The sequence below is a fragment of the Galleria mellonella genome, unplaced genomic scaffold (genome assembly GCF_026898425.1).
Source record: "Galleria mellonella isolate WM207_F2 unplaced genomic scaffold, CSIRO_AGI_GalMel_v1 utg55, whole genome shotgun sequence".
NCBI lineage: Eukaryota > Metazoa > Arthropoda > Insecta > Lepidoptera > Pyralidae > Galleria > Galleria mellonella.
In genome coordinates this window covers 4,047,539-4,070,169 of record NW_026442115.1, presented here as the reverse complement: position 1 = coordinate 4,070,169, position 22,631 = coordinate 4,047,539, and the positions used below count along the sequence as shown (strand labels likewise).

The 22,631-nt window shown below is 34.9% G+C and overlaps 2 protein-coding genes across 2 annotated transcripts; one reads left to right on the top strand and one right to left on the bottom strand.

The window, feature by feature from the left end:
- Positions 1 to 325: 325 nt before the first annotated feature.
- Positions 326 to 17,855, top strand: LOC113521378 (nuclear pore complex protein Nup160). The gene is made up of 27 exons (XM_026906904.3): positions 326 to 659; positions 1,148 to 1,253; positions 1,767 to 1,983; positions 2,763 to 2,868; positions 3,280 to 3,475; positions 3,822 to 3,994; positions 4,406 to 4,569; positions 4,902 to 4,995; positions 5,698 to 5,849; positions 6,335 to 6,474; positions 6,637 to 6,718; positions 6,921 to 7,050; positions 7,753 to 8,003; positions 9,756 to 9,882; positions 10,136 to 10,232; positions 10,596 to 10,736; positions 11,227 to 11,454; positions 11,771 to 11,889; positions 12,002 to 12,174; positions 12,673 to 12,768; positions 13,287 to 13,419; positions 13,756 to 13,917; positions 14,596 to 14,849; positions 15,346 to 15,427; positions 15,511 to 15,644; positions 16,115 to 16,324; positions 17,715 to 17,855. The coding sequence occupies exons 1-27, from the start codon at positions 566 to 568 to the stop codon at positions 17,817 to 17,819; spliced, it is 3,966 nt and encodes a 1,321-aa protein (XP_026762705.3). The 5' UTR covers positions 326 to 565; the 3' UTR covers positions 17,820 to 17,855.
- LOC113521381 (peroxisomal membrane protein PMP34) lies at positions 17,843 to 22,413 on the bottom strand. The gene is made up of 3 exons (XM_026906907.3): positions 22,056 to 22,413; positions 21,905 to 21,965; positions 17,843 to 20,344 (listed from the first exon to the last, which is right to left on the bottom strand). Exons 1-3 carry the CDS (start codon positions 22,110 to 22,112, stop codon positions 19,620 to 19,622), a joined length of 843 nt encoding a protein of 280 aa, XP_026762708.1. The 5' UTR covers positions 22,113 to 22,413; the 3' UTR covers positions 17,843 to 19,619.
- Positions 22,414 to 22,631: the final 218 nt, after the last annotated feature.

Sequence of the window (22,631 nt, the reverse complement as noted above, 5' to 3'; positions counted from 1 at the left end):
AAAATGTATACCAAATAAAAGAAAATTACAGCTAATCTCTATTTTATTATACGTATAATGTTGAATAGATAAAATTGTGTTACAATAATAAAATGTGGAAAATAAAATTTACGTATAGTAATTTGGATATATTTTCGAAAGTTTTGGTATTTATAAACCTTTGTTGTAAACCATATACCATACCATATAATCTACAATAAATGGCAATGAAAGTTAAAATCGTACCAATGTTATGTATATAGTAATGTATTTATAATTGGGGGAGAAGTAAAAAATTAGATCTGGCTATACTGATTATCTACTGTCACTGTCACTATCAGAGTTCTATGTAACCATAAATTTACTTTACAGATTAGAGAAACTATGTCTAAAGAATTGGCTTATAAATTCAAATTCACACAATACTTATACTCTACGTTCAAATTATTTCGATCTATTTACCTATTTTAGAACATTTTGGTTATTTTCTTGGAGCATTAAAACATATTTATTTGTTGCCCAATAAAAAAAAAACTTGTTTGTAACCTATTCTTTGTTGTGGTTTTGTTAAAGTTCAAATTGAACCATGGAGTTTGCTGAAGCAATACCGGTGACTTTTAAAGAAATAACTCCAAATCATAATATTCCTGAAAAATGGAAGGAAATAGTTTTAAATACAGGTACCTCAAACAAATCTGTTATTTATTACAAAATTCTTAGGGTACTCACCCAAAGCTTGCGTATGTCTATAAATGTACATGTGTCTATAAACATTTGTCCATTTATTTATCTTTCTAGATATAAAATGATAATTTTGAGTAATAGAAATTAATTTGAGGAAAAGAGGATAGTACTTAAATATACTTCATGTTCAAGTACTGACCTAATAATATTAATTTTCTTGCTAGTTATTTGAAGGGAAGTTGACATGCTGCTGCATCATTTAGTGATAACCTTAAGCAATAAATGGATAGCTTCAAAACCCTCTCCATGACAAAATATATATGCCAACTTTCACAGTTATTGGTCCAAGGGTAATAGGAGTCAATTAATCTCAAATATATATACCAACTTCCATTTTATACATAAGTATATTTCAGGGGAGTTAAACTTTAGAGAACTTAGAAACTTTAAAGAACTAAAACCATGTAATATATTTTGTTAATAGGTGGTACTCACAGTACTTTGCAAGACATCAAGTTATCTCAAAAAGGTGGTGGATATTGGTACAAAGATTCAATTAAGGCCAATACGAGAAATCGATTCTTATACTGGTATGTACTTGCAGTGCTATTTCTCTAGATATTTAGTTCTTTTATAATTTTATTTAATTCAATTTAAAAGATTAGCTGTAGAAGTGTCTACTTTCTCCCTAGTATTTAACTTTAATTTAGAAATAGTGCCTCTTATATTTTTTTTACATGAAGAAATTAAATAAATGCATATATAGTAATAGAATGCAACTGATTTGTAGAAATATGTATAAAATATTTTTAAAATTTTAGCTTTCATAAATATATAATAATTTAATAGTTCATTATTTAAATGGAGTTCTGTTTGCTTCAACTTGGAATGTCTCACATCAAGAAGGCATTTTTATATTTTCCATGATCCTCTAGACAAACATACAACAGATATACTTATGATATAGTAGTTAAGGAAGGCAGCTTCCACTTATCCTAATGTAATCATTGCCAAGGCTCACTAAATTGAAGCTACAGAAAAACAAGTAAGACTACTAGTAGTTAATAAAAATAGATTATACCTATATACAAAACTACTTCCAGGCAAACAACATCAGATGCTATAGAACTATCAGAGGCATCCCTAGATGTAAATCTATCAGGTTCTAATTTAAGGTGCAAAGTGGCACCTGGCACTCCTCCACTGAGTAATATTACAGCATATGAAAGACCTGCTTACAGAGAGGTTGTCATATTAGCTGCAACAGTCTCATCAGTTCATAGATTAATCTTTCCACATCCAGAAAGTTTTGATAAAAAGGTAAAGTACTGATTGTGCAATTTATTAGTGTTTTTTTTATAGATTGTAATAAAAAAATATATGCAAATGTATATGAGTCATCATTATCACATAAGCCTTTAGCTTTAGTTGCCTCTTACGACACCCACGAGAAAGAAAGAGGTGGCCCAGTAAATGCCTGGACCAGATGGTGAATATATATGAGTAGCTATCATTTTGATTTGAATGCAAAAATCACAAAGAACACAAGGCAGACACATTTTTTAATTATATTCTACAAATAGCTTTTTGTCCACTACTTCGTACATGTAGATTACAAAAGTTTCCTACTATTGTAATTACATGTATGTAGTTGGTAACCAGAGAAATATACCACTTCTAGATGACATATAAAACCTACACCAGGGTTTAAGTTAAATTTATAGAAACACAACTTGATTGAATTTCATGCAATAGTTTTTGCATTATGGTGCTGGAACAAACATACAAACAGATGACATTTAAATATTATAAAAATATTGTTGTGTCATATATTGGTCTCATTAAGAGAGTCTACATATTTTAATTTTTTTAATATCTCCTACGTGTAGACATCTACTTACAACTTTATTATATTATTAATATTTGATCAATGCCAATGCTACAAGCAAACTGCCCCCTCTTCAAAGCTGAGATATATATAATCAATCAATGATATATCAATTTCCATCTTATGTTTTATTTTGGTAAAAATAATTCTTCCAATATTTGAGTATAGATATGATGATATTTATGATTGATGATTATATTTTACATTTCAGTCAACTTTTGGATCAATGAGCACATCATCACCTTCAATATTTCATGATACCAGTCTTGTGAATAATCCTAATAATTATTATATTTTAAATCAATATTCAAATGCAAGTAAGTATTGATATATATGTAATAAAAAATATTGAATTACATGTATTTTAGTTAAGAATGCTTGACTAGTTTTGGGTTCATCCGGGACCCTTTGTTATAATATTACACACAAGTCATGTGGTTATTCTTACATTAAAATACAATATGTACTTATAAAATTTTCCAAAGTTTAGTTAGTTTTAGAAATTTATAAAAAATTCTAGGCATGATAAACAATGACTTTAAAATTTATTATTAAACTTTACAATTCATCATTAACATATTGTATACTGAACAATAAAATGTTGATGAAATCTTTATATTATTTAACTTTTGCTTAAATTATTACCTTTACATACATTATTATATATAATGAGGTGTTATTATCTATATTCATACTTGTAAGCCTTTATACAATATTTTTTCTTACAGCTACGGGAGTAGCACACACGTGTGCCTCCTTGTTGCGTGATACAGGAGAAGCTGTTTTTGCTCTGGCATTTGGTTATGGAGGAGAGGGCGGATTATTGCTTGTGAAACTACCTGTATCAGGTACAGCGGTCACCACTGTTCTTAAAAGGGAGTCTGCAGTGCCAAGATTCTTATCTGGAATTACTGGAGCATTGAGGTATGTCTCAAAAAAATAATAATATTTATATAGTTGGGCCATTTCAGTTTTTATTACTCAACTATGGAGAAGCAAAAAGGTTATAAGGTAGATTTTGATAGATATGTATGTTCATCTGTTCCCTCATAACTTCTATCATATCTTATCATAATTTGATAAATGTTTAAATGTTTCATGAAAGTTTTTTGATTATCTGCTGGTTAGGATATATATGTAATTATTTAAAGATGCTCAAAGATCTTACTCATTCTTCAGCTAGATTTTTAAATGTTTCTTAAATGAATTTATCACAAAGAAATAAAAACTGGAACTATTTATTAAAATATGTATTTAACTTTATCATTAGGGGTAAAAGTGGCGCAGATGGTGTAGAAACTTATGGAGTGGCACTCACAAACAGTTTTGCAATTGCGGTGTGTGGGGACACGTGTCTTCGAGCTTGGTCTTTGGATGATGGCGGCGCACCTGTGGTTGTGTCCTCGCCGCTTTCTCAAACTTTAGTCAGGCCTAAACCACCTCGTAAGCATTGTTCTTTTTTTATTGTAAATGATTTGACATAATATAAAATATTTATTATTAAGTGTGGCTCTGTCCACATAAATCAGTCAGTACATAAAGTATTCTATGTTCTAAGTTATATATATTTATTTGAATTATATATATATATATAAAAATAATATATATAAAACTACATAAAAGTCTAGAATACTGTTTGAATTATTCTTTTATAAAAGAAATAATAGTAGTAGATTGTCTGAGCGGTTTCATAATTGAAACAAACAGGCACGCGAATTCAGTGCGTTTCTGACATATGTACTTATAGTATGCATGAATAAAAAAATGCTATCTTTTTTTATAACATGGAGTCCAGTTGGGACTGAGGTGGTCAAAGGTTAATATGAATGTTAATAATATATATTTTTGTTACAGCTCATGGTCACATGTTACAGAAGACGACTGGCTCTGATGGCAGTATCATATTAGTAGCATACTTATCTTTTCCAAATGAATGTGAATTTGTGGTTCTCAAAATGCTCGACGGTGTAGCAGGAACTGTGAAGTTCTCAAATATTTGCCGCCTCTTCGGGCCACAGGTAAATCGTAATAAAGTATAATTAAAAAAAAAAGAAATAAAAACTGATTGTAATTGAGACAAAACCAAGTATTTTGATTTAAAAACTAAACTACTGAACTGATTTCGATAAAATTTCTATGAGACCAATCTGTAAATATATTCTTTCAGGCAAAAAATAATTTTTCAAAACAGAATAGAATTGACGGAGTTATGAGGTAACAAACATAAAAAATACAACCAAATTGAGAACCTTATTCTTTTTGAAATTGTTTGATAAAATTAAGAAGTGTTTCTCGTTCTGAAATTTTGTTTAATGTAAAATAAGATTTTACTTATACATTCTAATTACAGATGGATCTGCTGGATTATGCAATCGGATATGGCGATGGGACCAATGTCATCTGGGCGCTATGGAGTCAATCCGATGGAGAGACAGTTATAACTAGTGAGTATGGAATATTTATTACTGAGGCTGGAAATAAAGCAAAGTTGTATGTATGCAGGCAACGAACGCTACTCAGTAGCCCAAAGTATTGTAATAGTATGCATGTTATGTTGCATCAATGCTGATACGCACATATGTGTGATACGCACATATGTTTATAAAGCAGAACCAAGCTCAGTATATGTACTGAGCTTGGTTCTGCTCTATAAAGCCTATCCCTTTGGTATGCCTATAGGCAACGGTTACCAATTTCCATCAGGTGGGCCGTCTGCTTGTTTGCAATTCTAGTTCAATAAAAAAAAAAAGATTATATAGATAGAGTACCGAGTGTCAAAAACGAGACAAAATTTTGTCAGTTGGTCAATAGCTAACACGTACTTTTTTTTTTCACATTTCTTTCAGTGTTGCAAGTAATTAGATTAAAATTTTTCCAAATCGACTTACATATTAATATACAGGTATCAACTAAAATGTCGGCCATTTTCAATAATTTAAAAACGAAAATCATATTTCATGTTATATTACGATACGAATCATTACGCACTGTTTATGTTGCTTTTCAAATACATTATAGTATGTTACCATATTCACGCACACGGCAAAAAGTTGACCTATGTTAGGCGAAACGTGTGTATGGAGACACTCTATGTATGTGCTTAATGTAAGCGTGAAGTGTAAGAAGGTGTCCGTGCGCGTGCGCAGGCAGCGGCGTGGGCGCGGCGGCGGGGTGGCGCGCGGCGGCGGCGCGCGCGGCGGCGGGCGCGCTGGCGCCGCAGCCGTCGCACCGCCACTACCGCGACCGCCTGCTCGCGCCCGCGCTCTTCCCGCCCGCCGTCATCAGGAAGGCGCTCGCGGTCAGTATCGCGCTACACGCTATATTATCACAGGCTTTTAGAGACCACGATATATACTATATATTGATCGATCGAGCGAAGTAATAGGATATATAAATTCTTATATAGCCTATTTTTATTACCCTACCACTCAATTAGGAATGCAAGTGCTTTTTTCCAAATAAAACTTAAGTTTACAACAAAAATGTGAATGGGTAAAATGACGAACTTCATATTGTTATAAAGAAAGAAAATAAAATATACAATCAATCATAGCATTCTTAAACAGAGCAGGCCCTATTAGAATAAGTATATAGACTAATTTCTGTAGTAAAAAAGGCTCCACACCAAATGTTGTGTTAACAGTTAAAAATTTTTATACTGTTTTTTAACGACAGGTATTTCCCTCTCTTTTACGCTAATTAATTATTTTTTAACGATATCACTTAGCAGATTTATAAGTAGAAGTCGGTTAATTATAAGTATTCATATTCTTCTATTTAAAGATATACCGACGTACGTGGGGTGGAAACGAGACGTCCCTCGACGGAGACCTGGGCGAGTCTGCGATTAACGCAGTACAGGCGCGAATACAGCACCTGACCGCTCGATCCGGATCTACCGATCAATCTCATCTTATGCACAAGTCAGTACAGTTTAGTTTTCGATCATAACAGATAAACACTCCGGAGTTTTAGTATGGAGGCTCAAATTTGTTTCTTTTTTTATCTATGTTTAGAAATAATCAGTTTCAACAGTAGCAATTCGCAAGTAATAGTTATTAATTAATTACTAATTGTTGTCTTAGATGCTGGTCAGATTTATACAGTTGGTGTATGCAGTATATGGAGGGCTTACAGAAACCGCTGGGTATTATAGTGTCTAATCATGTAAGTAACTAAATATGTAAGCATATAAAATAAAATGTGATATGAAATTTATAGTTTAAGTTAAATAAAATGCATTTTAATATAATATTGTATGTATATGTACAGAATTTAATTATCTATACATTTATTTTTGTCAATTATTTATCACTATAATTGTATAAAAGAAAGTTATATTTATTTTATAATAATTATAATGTTGTAGGCTACTGACATTGAAAGCGGTTGGTGGTGCGCAGTCGTTCGTCGCGCCGGAATTTCGCTTGTACGCGAATTAGAGCCCCTTGAAAAGTTGATGCTCTCACCTGATACATCTTTAGTTGACGCTGGAGTAGGTAAGTTGTAGAGATATATGTTCTTTAACATAGAAAAAGGTAAAAGTACAGTTTACTAATATCCTCTTAATTACATTCCTTCGTATCAAACAGATATTTTTTATGCAATTTGCCTCTGGCAAATCTTTTTATGTATGGAAGTGTTCTTCTTCAAGTGCCGAAGTCTTCACGGTGATGTGCTCTTATATCCTTTGTTTTTATTATATACTATTGTTTTATGCTAAGTCATATCTAACGTCTTTATCTTATTATAAAAAAAAAATTATCTCACAATATTCGAAATCGCCAAATTGATTTTAATTATATTTTGCAAATGTATATTGTTTTATCTAACTTGAGAGATACAATAGTTTGTATCTTAACGAGAAAAAATCCATCCACTAAGGGGAAAATAACGTTTACCGGACTGGCTAGTCAGTGGAGAGTTCAGGTGTACGTCGAAAATCAGTTATGCTCACTACAGCTAATGCTGAGCTTGATACCTCTGTGCATGCTTTGTTATACAAAATAAATTGTTTATTGTAGTATTAAGAATACGAATGTGTAAAGGTAATACATCCAACTATAATCCAATTTATATTCTGAGAAACTATTAGAAAACTGGTTATAAAAAAAAGGAATATTGTTGTTGTTAAATTAATCGCTATGTATTTTTTTTTAAGCGCAATAAAGAATATATATATGATATTGTGTACGTATCAGATTGCGAGCGTACGAGCGAGCTGTCGCTGTCGGCGGAGGCAGTGCGCGTGGTGGCGGCGGGCGCGCGGTGGGAGCGCGCGGCGGGCGGCGGGTGTGCGGGGGCGGGGGCGGGGGCGGCGGGCGGCGCGGCCGAGCTGGAGCGGCGGCTGTTCGCCAGCAACGCGCCGCAGCACCGCCTGCTGCCGCGCCTGCTGCACCTGCTGCTCGCCGCGCCGCTCTCCACTGACGGCGCCGCCGAAGCCCAGCACCCGGTAAATGTACACTCGTTACGAGCGCTCCTAACAAAATATGACAATGTCGCATTTGTTTATTTATGAAGTTAACAAACTGTCATACAATGTATTACATTTAAGTATAATTCATTGTACCACCAACGACGTTAGATTACTATATAAAAAGAAAATAGATACATAAACATGCAAAGCTAAGAAGTGGATTTCCATTTCTTAATAACGATCAGCTATCATTATTATCTATTCATTAAATTATATTGACCAAATATTAACACAACAATAACGTTATCGGTATTAATTATTATACAATAGGGATACAAAGAGGGATTTAAAAATATATCTATTTTAATATTTACAAATTGTGTACGTACTTAACGGTAGAGGGATAGACAACAGTGGCCCTCTTAAAACATCTCTAAAAGTCTAACTGCGGTTGCCAACCCACCTGCCAGGCATGGCAACTACTGGCAAAACTCCCTTATTATAAATATAAAGACTTATGTTCAGCAATGAACAAATGATGGTTGAAATGATAAAGAAATGACATGCATTACTAAATTCGAAAGGGAGAGAGGAATTACTAATTATTTAGCTACTATTTTTTATAAAGCGAATGCTTTAATGGTAAATAGGTATATCCATGTTATAACATTTATCATTATATACTTTCACAATTCTAATTAAATGTTCAACTATCTATAATTTTTTTAAAACAATTGAAGATTTTTCAATGCTTCTGACTGATTATTTAAATAGTGCTCTGCCTACGAACTAAAACGTTGGTCATAGAATATTTCGCATATAAATCTTATCACTCAAAGCTTTGCATCTACTTCATAATGTGCTTTGGAATTTTTTAAATAATTTTTTGTCATTAAAATCCAAATTTTCACCAACAGCTTAATAAGTATATTATTGTATGATTAACATTTTAGTTTGTAGGCAGAGCACTTTTTAATTAATCGAAGTAAAAACATTGAAATAATTGAATAATTGAAGAAAAAACATTCTTCGATTATTTTTAAAAAATTACAGATAATTGCGATGTTGCTGCGCTTCGTCAAGCTGAAATTATAAACTCGTTTAAACGACTGGGATAATTCATTCATTCATAAATATTTTTGTTAATTCTGAACTTATTTTCACAATATTAGATTTTAAATTTGTACGTTATACTTGTTGCCACGTAATATCTACATGTAAACACGCAATATTTACAATGTACAGTATTCGTAAAATAAGTTGTCGTAGGATATCTACGAAATATCCTTTATCGGTGCCTGTACTTATTAATCATTATTCTTAATAAATACAATATTGAGCATACAATAACAAAAATGCTAAAAAACATACAGACATGTAAGAAATCTAAAGTAGTGGTAGTAGTGTAAATATTATTTAAAGTATTTCTATTGTATATTGTATACACATTTGACTCGAGTGTATTATTTCAGTGTTTATTATTATAAAAGAGATATTATTCAACAAGTGTAAGCGACGCGTTCTGTGCCTCAAAACTGAATTATCAATAAAATAGTTTGTCTATGTCATTGTCTCTGCGTGCGGTCGCTTTTAAACTTATAATCGGCGCAACGGACGCCACACCCAGTCTGCACCTAGATACGATCGACACCACACGTCTATTTATTACCTGTAATTAACGATATTAAAAACGTAAAATAAAATCCAATTGTAAGAGTCTTCGTTTTCTTGCCATCATTCGTGACCTACAATATTCCATACCATACAATTGTGTTTGATCATTTTCAGATATTAACTCCACAGCAGGTGGATGAACTGACCTCTATATTGGAGCCAATCAAAGATCTACAGAATGCCGTACTCGAATTGAATGATGCATTGAGATTAGATGTGCCCGAGATTGACACAACTAAAAGTATGTACTATTCACTGTAAAATACGTATCTTAGAGCATATCTTTTGTTCTTATCTGTAGTATGTTTTATTAGTTTGTAAATAGATAATTAAATAAAAACATTGCAGTGTAAACAAATAAATAAAGATTTGCAAATTGCTTGTGTTCGTATCTATTTACTGTAAAACTGTATATACTATTTTATGTTTTACTGAAAAAAATATAGTAGTAAGTTATGAAGAGTTTAGTGAAATTTGTAAATGTTGTTTTACAGATGAAGATGACGAATATAATGAGTATGACAATCTGTTCGCGAGCGATTTGGGTGTATCTATACTTACTGAAGCGATTCGGCAGATGGCAGAAATGAGGTGAGTGACTATGTAACAACTTGGATATTACTGGAAATTAAATAAAATATTATTTTAGTTTAAATTTTAACTGTGTCTACAACAAATTTCCTTGTATATATTGATTCAGTAAGCAATATAGATGGATAAATATGTATCAACTAAGTAAATACATATATTGTTCAGAAACTTATTCATTAGGATCTTTATTACTATTAGGATATACTACCGCCTATTGCTCTAAAATATTGAAATTCTATGAATATTATTAATGTGAATGTTTGTAATTCATTTACGCATAACTAGTTACTAGTAAAATGTAGTACGCAGTTGGATCACGTCGTGATAATGTATGAAGTGTAAGTAATAGTTGTGTGCGTGCAGATCGCGCGTGGTGCGCGGGGCGGTGGCGGCGCTGGGCGCGGCGCGCGGCGCGGGCGGCGTGCCGGGCGCCGGCCACTGCGCCGTGCACTGGCAGGCCTACCGCGCCCTGCTGTGGCTGCGCGCGCAGTCGCTGCAGCGCCCGTGAGTACGCGCGCGCCAACACCGACACGAGCCCACTGTCTCATTACACACGCAAAATAAACAGTAACAGATTCATAGCGAAGTCATTTTCAACAGAACTATACTACGAGGGTCATTTGAAAAGTTCCTAGCCTAACATGGTTAAAGTCATTGGTTTTTTTATAACTACCCTCATTTTGTAGGTACATTATTTAGCAACAAGTATGCACAGTTTAGTTTATTCACAGTAACTCATTGTTCGTTTACACGTGATACCGTAAGTCAAGTCAGAGCTGTTTTTGAAAATGGATAAAATTGAACATCGTGCAGTGATAAAATACCTGAACTTGAAAGGTTTAACCCCAAAAGCTATACATGTAGACATGTCTGCTACTTTGGGCGAATCCGCTCCTCCGTATGCGACTGTTAAAAACTGGGTGGCAGAGTTTAAACGTGGTCGTGAGACCATTCGAATGACACTCGTAGTGTAGGTGTGTGCGTGCGCGGTCAGGGCTGCCGGTTCGGCGGAAGCGTTCCGGCTGAAGCTGAGCGCGCTGGGCGCGGAGCCGGCGGCGGGCGCGTGCGAGGCGGCGGGCGCGTGCGCGGCGGAGAGCGTGGTGCAGGCGTACGCGCGCGGCGCGGGCGGCGCGCGCGCCCGGCGCCACCTGGCGGCCGCGCGCGCGCCGCCGCACTGCCACCACGCGCTGCCCCTGCTCGCCTACCACCTCGCGCACCAGCTGTATCCTTTTACCACGCCCGCCCCGCGGACTATCCGTGTTGGGGACTTGCGTACACATTTTTACATTAGCTTTAAATGTAGCAGTGAAATTACAGGATACCGACGCATAGTACTTATTCTTGAAGAACGATAATGTATGAAAGGTATAATGAGCCTAATAGAGTATTTTATGTCCAGGATTCTATTATTGAGTAAAGGCAACAGCTAGCACTTTTCATCATTGAGTTCTTAAATTTTTTTGTGATTTAGATATTCTGCTACTGTTGCATTTGTAGCTACGATATTATTTATTTTAAATTCCTCAACGAGGGCACAGATGGGCCGTTAGCGGTGGTTTCGAATTTGGTTGGTGGTTGGCGACTATTAACCAACCGAGACTTGTACAGAATTATGTTGCAATGCTTGAACCCTGGTGTGAATGGAATGCTTGTTCACGTAAGTGTTTGATTACAACAAAATATTTTTTTAATCTATTATTCTATACGCTATACAATTTGAACTCGATAGGTATCTATATGGGATGTACTAATGTTCAAGTCGTGATTAGGACAATTCATCTTGGGACTGTCGCTGCTGGACACGGAGGACCCGGAGGGTGCGTACACAGCGTTCTGCAAGGCCGCCAAGGGCGTCAGCACCGAGCCCTTCCTGCGGGCGCTCGTCGCCGCGCCCCACGCTCGCCTCACGCAGCACCACGCGCTCGTGCTTTACTATATGAAGGTCCATATTCCTTACCCAGTACAACGTAATATATAGTATACATACCATAGCAAACTGGGGAAAAGGAATTGTTAGTAATGGAGTCTAACAGACCCTTTGTTAGCAATATACCCTATCAGGTCGACCTCCACGCTGTTTCCCCTGGAGACCATCGTAGTAATTTTTTATGATTTATCCGTGATCATATTTATTATCAGTGTAAACTGATAGCGCTTGCGCTTAGCATTCCATTATCACCCATAAAAGAACTATAACAAACTACAGTAGTATATCAAATTACATTAAATATTAATTTGGTTTGTGTACATATTGTTAATATTTATAATCTGTATCATTCTTTGAAGGAAACTATAAAAAGAGTTCATTCAATCGTTCATTCATATCGTCAGTGTCGAGATTTTCCTGCGTCAAGATTCATAGTCCTCACATATTAACTGTAACGGAAATTCTAGTAAAGTTCCTAATATATAATATAAATACAGGATTTTTTTACATTAGGTCATAAAATTGTTCGAGATCCACGACGCTGGCGCTTGTGTGGTTCGTCTTGCTGAGACTGCTATTAGCATTGCCGACAAGGATGATCCTAACTTGGTATGTTTAAATGTTATATTTTAACACTTCGTTAAATTTGATTAGGATATAATGTAAACTAGAAAGGCTGTGCTGTGGTTACCTACAGAGAGGTGCCTAGGTCTCACCATTCCACATCACCTAAAATTAGTACATTAATTTGAAGAGTAAGAGATATGAGGTTCTAATATAAGATTATAGCTAGATTCATAAACAGACATGTCTATAGGAGGTTACGGTTATCTCTTTACATAAGGTTAATTAAAAAATGCGCCGTCAGCTTGATTATTATTAGGGGGAAAAATTAATTTTCTTGTCAGAATCTAAAGTCGTAATGTTTGTGATCCGGCTCAATAACCTTAGTGGATCTTTAATTTTGTCATCTTTACGACGCCATTTTCCTTAGTTCTATACTGTTACCGATAGAAAATATTTAAGTCATGAAAGTCTATGACTTTGACCCATTCTTGCCAAGGTTGCCAGAAGGCCAGTTGATGTAAACAGAGTGTATGTAAAGCTAACATACGTTATGTATGTAGGCGATGTTCCAATGGCTGGTGTTCAAATGGCATCTATCCGGCGGGCGAGTGTCGCGCGCGCTGGCCGCCGCCGCCGCCAGCCCGGCGCCGCACGCCCGCGCCGCCGCCGCCGCCACGCTCCTCACTACGCTCGGTAACATACACACTGCACACACACTCAAACGCGCACGCACACACTCGCACTCAATACCCAAATACGAGTATATTTGCTGATATATTAACCCATGCACGTGTGTGTTGCTCTAATTGTACTATTGTCTATCTGAAATAATACCCTGCTAATAATTTCGACTGTGGTTGAAATGAATATTTTTATATTTAATAAAAGTGTTCGTAATTAGTCTGTATTTTTTATGGGTATAATACGTAATGACGTCATCAATATTTCATTTTATTTACTGTAATTAACACAAAACACTTTTTTTTTTGTAAGTTATAATGTAAGAACCGATTATGATCATATGTGTAGCACGACGAAAGCAGCTGAGCGCGCTGGTGTCGTGCGCACCACTTGCGAGCGAAGCTGAGCGAGCGGCGGCCGCGCGTGCTAAACTGCACGACCCGATCGGCCACAACCCCTACTACGACTTCCTATACGCGCTCCACATCTCCAGGCACCATTACCGCAAAGGTCAGTACTCGGCATCCACTACACTATGTAAGACGTTTAAATATAGTTTATCTATGAGTTAGCGTAATCGTTTTGAAATTGGTTTGTGTTTGTGTGAAGTTGTTTTGAAGTTCTATATAATTTTGTGTCTACAAGCTAAACTAACTTAAAATTATGATCAGATTATACTGTTATAAGAAATTATTCTTTGTAATTGTCCTGTACTTATATTACACAAATTCGGGCTCGAAGGATAAAAAATATGGACGATCTAGAGCAGTGTTTCCCAACCTTTTTTGTGCTATGCCCCACTTGAACATTTCTAAAATTTTTATGCCCCCTATATATATTTTTCCCGACAAAGTTTACTTGTCGACTCTAATCGCCCAGTTGATATTTAGGTAATGTCAAACGAAATGAACCTAATAAATATTTACAGAATTTTTTTAATTTACTTTTTTTTTGTTAAATTTGGCACTCGTAGCATTGCATTTAAATGGCCCGGAGAAAGAGGGTTAAAATAGCTTCGAGTCCATTTTTAATTCCCCTCCCCCTTAACTATCAAATTATTTTACGACTATGACGATATGTTCGAGAAAATGTCTATAATTATTTTATGTGTGTCATTCGGGAGATATTGGTGGTTAACGGCCGAAAGAGGTTTAATGTGTATGGATGCGGGTGCGGGTGTGGGTGCAGCGGCGGCCGTGATGTACGAGCGCGCGGCGCGGTGTGCAGCGGAGCGCGGCGGGTCGAGCGAGGGCGGCGCGGGGGAGGGCGCGCGGCGGCGGTGGCTCGCGGCCGCGCTCGTGTGCCTGCGGCTCGCACGCCCCGAGCACGCCTTCCTCGCGCGCCCCGCACCCCCCGCCTCCACCGCCGCCGTCCCCGCACTCGCCGACGCGCCCGCCGCCGACGGCGCCGACCGGCCCGCGCCCGCCTCGAGATACTTGCAGGTAACTTACGAGTCGTGCAGATATTTGCTTCGCAAAAAAAATATAATTCGCATCAAACATCTGACTTGTATCGGAAGTCAGCTAATGATAAAAGATGAAACAGTGGAGCAAGTGAGTGAGTTTCTGTATTTGAATTCATTCTTTACTAAGAATGGAATATTTGAGGAAGATATTGAGCAATAACAAGCAACTTGCTGAAGAAACTCAAAAATACCCGTAACTAGTGAGCTTGTCTGAATAGATCGATGAATGTGGAGGAGGCGAAAGAGTTCTGTTTGAATCGTAGTCATTTGGCGTTCTATTGTTTTTGCCTACCCTAATGGTAAATGTGTCTAAAAGATGGTTATGTATGTCTGTAAAAGCCAAAATTGTTTACTCCATATGATAATTATAAATAAGTATGACATGAAAGTTAATCATGACTTTTGTTGAATTATGTAATAATATGAAAATCAAATTTTATATTATAAGTCATCGTTATTTATTTATATTATAGGTCATCGGGCCAGAAGAATTAGCTGCCGAGTTACGTGACGAAGATCCTGAATCTATGGATCCCGTTCAACAAGCATTACTCAGTAAGACATATTAATCATTTTCATAATTTAAACAAATCAATTTACGGAATATCATAATAAAACTAAATTTCTTTTATTTTTAGAAAATGAAGATATAGATTTTGACAAACTGTACCCATATCTAAAAGAAGCAGATCCTGAAACTTTACTGGCAGTGACAAAAAGAATATTGAGTACTGGCCAATTCATGCCACATTGGTTTCTTCAGAGATATATGGTATGTTTCAGATTGTAATTTTTTTTTCTAATATTGGAAATAGCAATATCAATGTAGCTGGATGCTTGCTTAATGGAAAATGGTAAATAGTGTCCGGTTGAATTTTTAGTATCGGCCAAATTTGATTACATTTTTGATATTTTGTCTTTGAATCTATCGGAAGTACAAGCTGGCGAGATGCACCGCCAATAAGGCCCTACACTGGGCTAGTAGGGGGAAGGGATTCTTAATAATGGCCAGGTTAGTCCTTATCGCTATCAGTATACTCTATCAGGTCGACCTTCACGCGAATTTCCCTGGAAACTATCGTGATAAATTTATCGTTGAATTCGTCACTGACTTGCCTTTTCATTATCACCTATCATTTCTCACTGGTGCTCCGCCAGCGTATACCGTTAGCGCAGGCGGAGTTACCATTTAATTGTAATCCATTAAGAACGCTGGGCTAGTAATGATGGTGCGTGTGTCAGGAGGCGGACGGCGCGGGGTGCGCGCGCGCGCTGCTGGCGGGCGGGCGCGCGGCGGCGGCGGGCGCGGCGTGCGCGGCGGCGGTGCGCGGCGCGCTGGCCGCGCTGCAGCCCGCCAGCCCCGCCGCGCCGCGCGCCGCGCCGCTCGCCGCCGCCGACCTGCTGCGCGCCGAGCTCGCGCCGCTCGCCGCCACCGACGCGTACGCTGCGCAGGTGAGCCGCACGCTCGTACACGCACACGGTCCAACACCGGCCCCATCTCGTATTAGTTAATCGATCTCTCGATTCATTTACAACTAACTGTTGCCAGCGACTTCGTTTTTTTCGCATTTCCATCGTTTTTCGAGAAATAAGTAGTCTATGTCCTTCCTCACGGTTCAGTGGTTTTGATGTAACAGACACATTTCCCTTCACTGTTTTGTTCCTATTGATCGTAGCGTGATGAAAAATATACTATAACCTGCCCAGGAGTATAATTGTACCAAGTTTCATTAAAATCCGTCGAGTAGTTTTTGTTTCTATAACGAACATATAGACAGACAGACAGACAGACGAAAATTTTACTGATTGTATTTTTGGCATCAGTATCGATCACTAATCACCCCCTGATAGTTATTTTGGAAATATATTTCATATACTCTCTACAAATTTATTATAAGTATAAAAGATAAGATGGAGCATAGCGTGTAGGTATACACATAGTAACCATAATACATTTAGTTTCAAAAACTTAATCGTGGCAAAACCAATTATCTTGATGTAAACACCAAATTACTGGTCAATTTTAGTAAAATATCTATCCACAGGACCAACTGATAAGTATATGCTTTTAGATAAAAAATATATTTCTATATCGGTTTATAAATGACGGAGTTTTGAGGTATCAAATATAAAAAGAGTACGACCACTTTGAGAACACCTCCTCTTTTTGAATTCGGATGAAAAGCGGGGTAAATTTTTTTATTATCACATTTTTATTTATATCTAATATCACCAAATGAATCTTAATGTTACCAAATCCAAAACATACTAGTATGATATTGAAAAAAATTGATCATTAAATGAATTATATACATTGATGCTTCAAATAAATCATGGGATTTATTCGAAGTATTAATGTATTTTTTCTCTGTGTAATTAGATTCGACGAACTTAACATTCCACTTGTAACATTTATGTATCCATATACATAACTTCAAGTCAGTTATTTCGTTTATGATGCACAATCGCTTGATTTATGGTTATTCCTTTTTCCGTTATAGTTACAATGTACAGGTTGAAAGAAAAAATCCGCCACTCGTGGCCTTATCATCATATCAATAGTTTTCTGTCCACTGTTGAACATAAGCCTCCCCTATAGATGCACTAAGGAATGGTCCAGAGCCACCTGCATTCACAGACTCCCTATGACGCATTTATACTCATCACTCCATCTGGTGGGGGGTCGTCCTATACTATATTTGCCCGTATGGGGTAGCCAACTTACTACCATGAAAATACATAAGTACTAAATAACTACATACTTCATATTTACTACTAAAAATAAATATTTATTCTAAGTTCGTTTCCTCTTCACCTCTCATTAATATTTTTCTACTTACAGGTGTACAATGAATTAGATTCGCTTATAAAGGAATACATACAAGTGGTAATGCGAACATCGGAGGACATGAAAGTTGCTCGATTACAAAATGCCATTGTTCATTAATTATGATAAGTTTTAATAAAAGATTTTGTATTTTAATACATTTATTTACTTCCAATAATATATGACTAGAGTTATAAGCCCATGTCCAAATTCATTACATACAAATAAAAATGTCATATTTTAGAACGTTACACCTTTCAATATAAAATGTAATTTTAACAGGAAGACATTTTAATTGTACATTATTCATACAAGTTTAAATGTTCAATTTTTTAAAAAATGATACATTATGTACCTCTTATTATTACCAATTTTTAACATCTCCCTTACTTACTGTACGATAGATAAAAAAATTTTTAACCATCTTTACGATGCCATCAATATGATGTAAATTTTAACCTCAACGAAATAGTAAAACTTAATATTTATTGTAGTTTGTGGCCAACTTTAAAAATGTGATTATTTTTTTGGGCTCGAATCTAGACCATAACTACATTTTATTATAAAAAAAATTAACGACATGTCAAAGTCCACTCCCAATTAATAAACAAACTTAGGACCTACTTATATAAACTTAGTTATAAGAACATACCACCAACAAAAAACAAAAGATAACAAACACCGTATTATAACAAACTAGACATAAAGTACATAACATTATTATACATATATAAATTATAAAATACATAATAAACTGAGATATACTCTGTAGTTGGACTACCACTACCGTTCGAGTTGACCCAGAACTGTTATTAATATGTTCATATCACATTAACTGATATCACTAGGATTTTTGCCGACCACATTGTACCTAATTTAACAAGATAAGGAATAGCGAACACTGTTTCGTTATTATAAAACAATCATGACAAACTTGCCATGTCCACTTGATTAACAGTGGCAACCGTGTAATAAATATTTCTTACATCTTGGACATGACAATATACTGTGTCGCTCATGGCATCATGTCATGGGTAACCATATGAGATATATTGTTCTTTTTACCAGATGCTGCACTGGCTCCCTTGCCATTCAAATTGAAGCACAACGCACTTTTTACTGTAATATTAAATAAGCTGATTCCACTTAAGTATGTACCGATAACATGTAGGCATAATAGCCAATTTATTGAAGGAGCAAAGTTTTTTAGCGAGTATACCTATTTATTTAAACATTGAACTGTTTAATATGATGATAAAGCTTGTTACAGATAATACTTATTATCTATATAATAACAATATCAATTTAATACCCTCAGTTATTTTGTGCTTTAATTAGCATACACAAATAAGTATTTGAATACTTTGAGGAAACATTTAGACTCTGTTCGAATATTGAAATGCCTGACACAATAACAAAGAGTTTCTGCAGTCAAGCTGGTATGGTACTTAACAGAATCAAACAATTACTGATTGGCTTCAAGATACGTTTTTTGCCGTAATACGGTTCCACATTTTTTTGTATCAAGGGTCTTCGATTTTAAACATAATATATCTACATACTTGATAAAATAATTGATACAATTTATAATCATCAAAGTATTTATGTATTATATTAAACCGAAAGGTACAGAAGCCTAAGAGAATTATTTAATTTCTGATAATTGGGAGCCATCTTTAACTCCTGTTCACACTATCCTTAAAAGAAATATTTCTATTTGTCATTGTTTTGTGTCATGTTTTGATTTAAATTATTTGTTACTGATATAAAAAATAAGTATTTTTGTTATCACAAGTAAATATCAAATACCTAATAGGAATGACAAAATAGCCATGACTTATTATAATTTGTTCCTACTATATCCTTAAAAATAATTTTAATTGATAATCATAAATTAATAAGATAATGCAAATCCAGCCTTTATTTACGTTGAGACATTTTAACTCGCATAATCATTAACACTAAGCGAACAACTTTTTCGTATATAAAAAACATCAAAGCAGCTGTCATGACTGTTTGTAATAATTTTGCTTCTAGTCCTCGGAACATTACTGACGGTTTTGATTTTACGTCTCTCCACAAAGGCTTCAAACTCGTGCCAGCACGAAGCCTCGACTGTATAAGCTGAAGTGGATAAGTCAAAGTTGTGGCTATAGCTTTTGCAATAGCAGCTATTAAAAATGCAGAGTAAGCATTGAATTTACCACTGGCTACAATATGTCTTTTTAAATATTCATAAATCATAAACTGGATGGCTGGATTTGAAACTAATAACAGTGATGGTAAAACACCAGACCATAATCCCTTTGCTCCCTCTTTTTTAGATATTTCAATAAGACCACTTAATAAACTATCATAAGAATTCTTATCAACTTTCATTCTCATATTAACGACCCAAAGAGGTGATGTTATAATTACATTTACAACACCGGCAACAGAACCAATTAATAAGTCCCTTAAAGCTGATACTTCACCAGTATGAAGTCTACGCAATGCATGAAACACATAAAAATAAACAAAATTTGAAACAGAGACTGATTGCAGCACAGGGGATATGCCACGGTATAATGCTTCAATACCCTCTTCGTTAGCTAGGCGCAACAGCAACTCCCATGATGAGCCTTTCATTTTTAAATCATTATCAACTGCAACAACACAATAAATAATGTAATTAAAGCATGACATGATTGCTCTAAATTAGAATTTTAAAACCTTGTCTCTTTGCATTTCTAAAGAATTCTTCAAGTGCAAGATTTTATTTGTAAAAGAGGGCCAGGGTTACAATACATTGGACACTTTTAAAAGTGTTATTAAACCCTTGAAAGAAGGTACATTTTACAAAAATAAGCATTAACTGAAAACTAATTCTACTTTTAATGTTTTATTGATATACTCATACTTGGTCTGGCACATACTTAATTATATGGCTTATGGCATTCACTGTATTAGTTATATTTTATTATATTATCAAATAACAAAAATATTCCATGCATGACAAATTGTATTGAAATAATTTCCAAAACTTCATTTTTTTTTTATTTTTGCATTTTGAACTAATTGAAAACCATAAAAATATTTGCTAATAATTAAATTAATAAATAAAACAGATTAAATGCAAATTGAACTCATACACGAGGGTTCCATGTAATTAAGCACTCAATGAACTAGTAGGTCAATTTTGAAATATTAAGTACTCTTTTGAACCCTCTAGCAAAGAAAATAAAAATATTTTTTCATTCATTTCCATTTTGTGGGCCAATAATAATTAAAATTATTCCAAACTTAAAATGGATAGCATTAGTAGTTGTTGAGATATAGTGCTGTAATAAATGGAGGGATAAAATGGTAACTATAAGGGTTCTTTTGTACATTTTTGGTCAGAATTCTAAAAACTGTTAAATATTTAAAGGATGACACTAAAATTATGTCATATTAATTAGTTATAATAATTTTTTAAGTTCAAATATTTATCAAGTTTTGTATTATAGCATATATTTTTAATGATAGTTGGAAACTCGAAAATGTAATAAAGAAACATTTCATATGGTTATGACAGTATCATGTTGACTACTCAAAAGCTATGAATTTACCATGACTAAAACTTTATAATATTAATTTATACAATTAATACTCTTACCCCTTCAGCTCCTCTGTAAGAATATAAGAATCTTTTCAATAAGGAGATATCAGGGCCGTAGCTAGACCCAAGTTTAAACTAGGGCAATTTCAAAAAAGGGAATTTGTCTTATTTTCTTGGGACTTTTCATTTTAAGGTAGGCATTGGGCCTTTTAAGGTAAGGGCATTGCTCCTCAACCCTCCCCCCCCTCAATTATGGCCATGGGAGATATAATAAATAATTAGTCTTAGTTAAACCATTTATGGAAAAAATAAAGAATTCAGTATTTATTTAATTTAATTTTAAAGAATAAGATACAAGTTTCAGATATTCTAAAAAAAGGGCATGAAGATAAATAAAAAAATAATAATTTAAAAAATTAATTATTGATATTGATTTTCTACAAGAGTAATCAAAATTTAGTAAACTTAGCTGCATTATCAAATGGTTGTTTCCCACATAGAAAACTAATTACAGTTGTAAAGTTTTCCTATGTTCTAAAACCAGGTGTCATGACATCATACATCACCATTATCAGAACAAAGTCTAATGTTCATTACATTTAGCAATATATGTTGTATAAATTACCTTGCAATCTTGATCTCAATGTGTCTAATGGATAAAAAGCTGCCATTCCAACAACGCTACCCTAAAATGAAGAAATAAGTACAAGTTTAATAGCAGGTAAGTAGGTATTTTCAAATGCTTAATTTATAATAAAATATGAAATAATACATACCGTTGCTCCTGCCACAGCATGAACCAGGGTTTCATAACTTAATAATGATGGTGGCATTGTAAATTAAATTAAATACTATGTTTAAATTTAGTAACTGAAAGCACAGTACGTGTTTATTATCGTGTTAAATAGAATGATAAGGACAAGAGAACACATAAAAACACCACCGAACTGAATTGACTGAGTACTAAGAACTCACTGACGTACATATAGTAAGTATTATAATAAGTTATAACAATATCAAGCTAATTATTACAGATCATAAATTAAAAGATAAACAACTACACCTACCAATCATTAGGTAGGATTTTTTTATAGGTACGAATGTACCTATAGAATATAATTGAATCGACCAACAACAATTGTAAACAATTGTAGAGAAGGGATGGGCGATATTTGTAATATAGCTTTATAATATCTATATAATATCGAATAAGATATATGCCACATAAGAGTTGAGAGTGATTTACTAGGCTTTGGTATATCGCTTTTTTTGCAATACAGTAATACCTCAATTTACGTAACCCCGATTTATGCGACCCGGAATTACGCGATCTTCAAATCTCGTCATTTTTA

What these genes read in the sequence shown, in the direction of transcription:
- LOC113521378 (XM_026906904.3), top strand. Translation starts at nt 566, where the DNA reads ATGGAGTTTGCTGAAGCAATACCGGTGACTTTTAAAGAAATAACTCCA. An exon ending in CAGAAAGTTTTGATAAAAAG is followed by an intron (nt 1,984 to 2,762) that starts GTAAAGTACTGA and finishes TTTACATTTCAG; the next exon opens with TCAACTTTTGGATCAATGAG. An exon ending in CACGCTCCTCACTACGCTCG is followed by an intron (nt 13,420 to 13,755) that starts GTAACATACACA and finishes TCATATGTGTAG; the next exon opens with CACGACGAAAGCAGCTGAGC.
- LOC113521381 (XM_026906907.3), bottom strand. Translation starts at nt 22,112, where the DNA reads ATGCCACCATCATTATTAAGTTATGAAACCCTGGTTCATGCTGTGGCA. An exon ending in ATGCTGTGGCAGGAGCAACG is followed by an intron (nt 21,966 to 22,055) that starts GTATGTATTATT and finishes TCTTCATTTTAG; the next exon opens with GGTAGCGTTGTTGGAATGGC. An exon ending in ATTGAGATCAAGATTGCAAG is followed by an intron (nt 20,345 to 21,904) that starts GTAATTTATACA and finishes GTGTTGTTGCAG; the next exon opens with TTGATAATGATTTAAAAATG.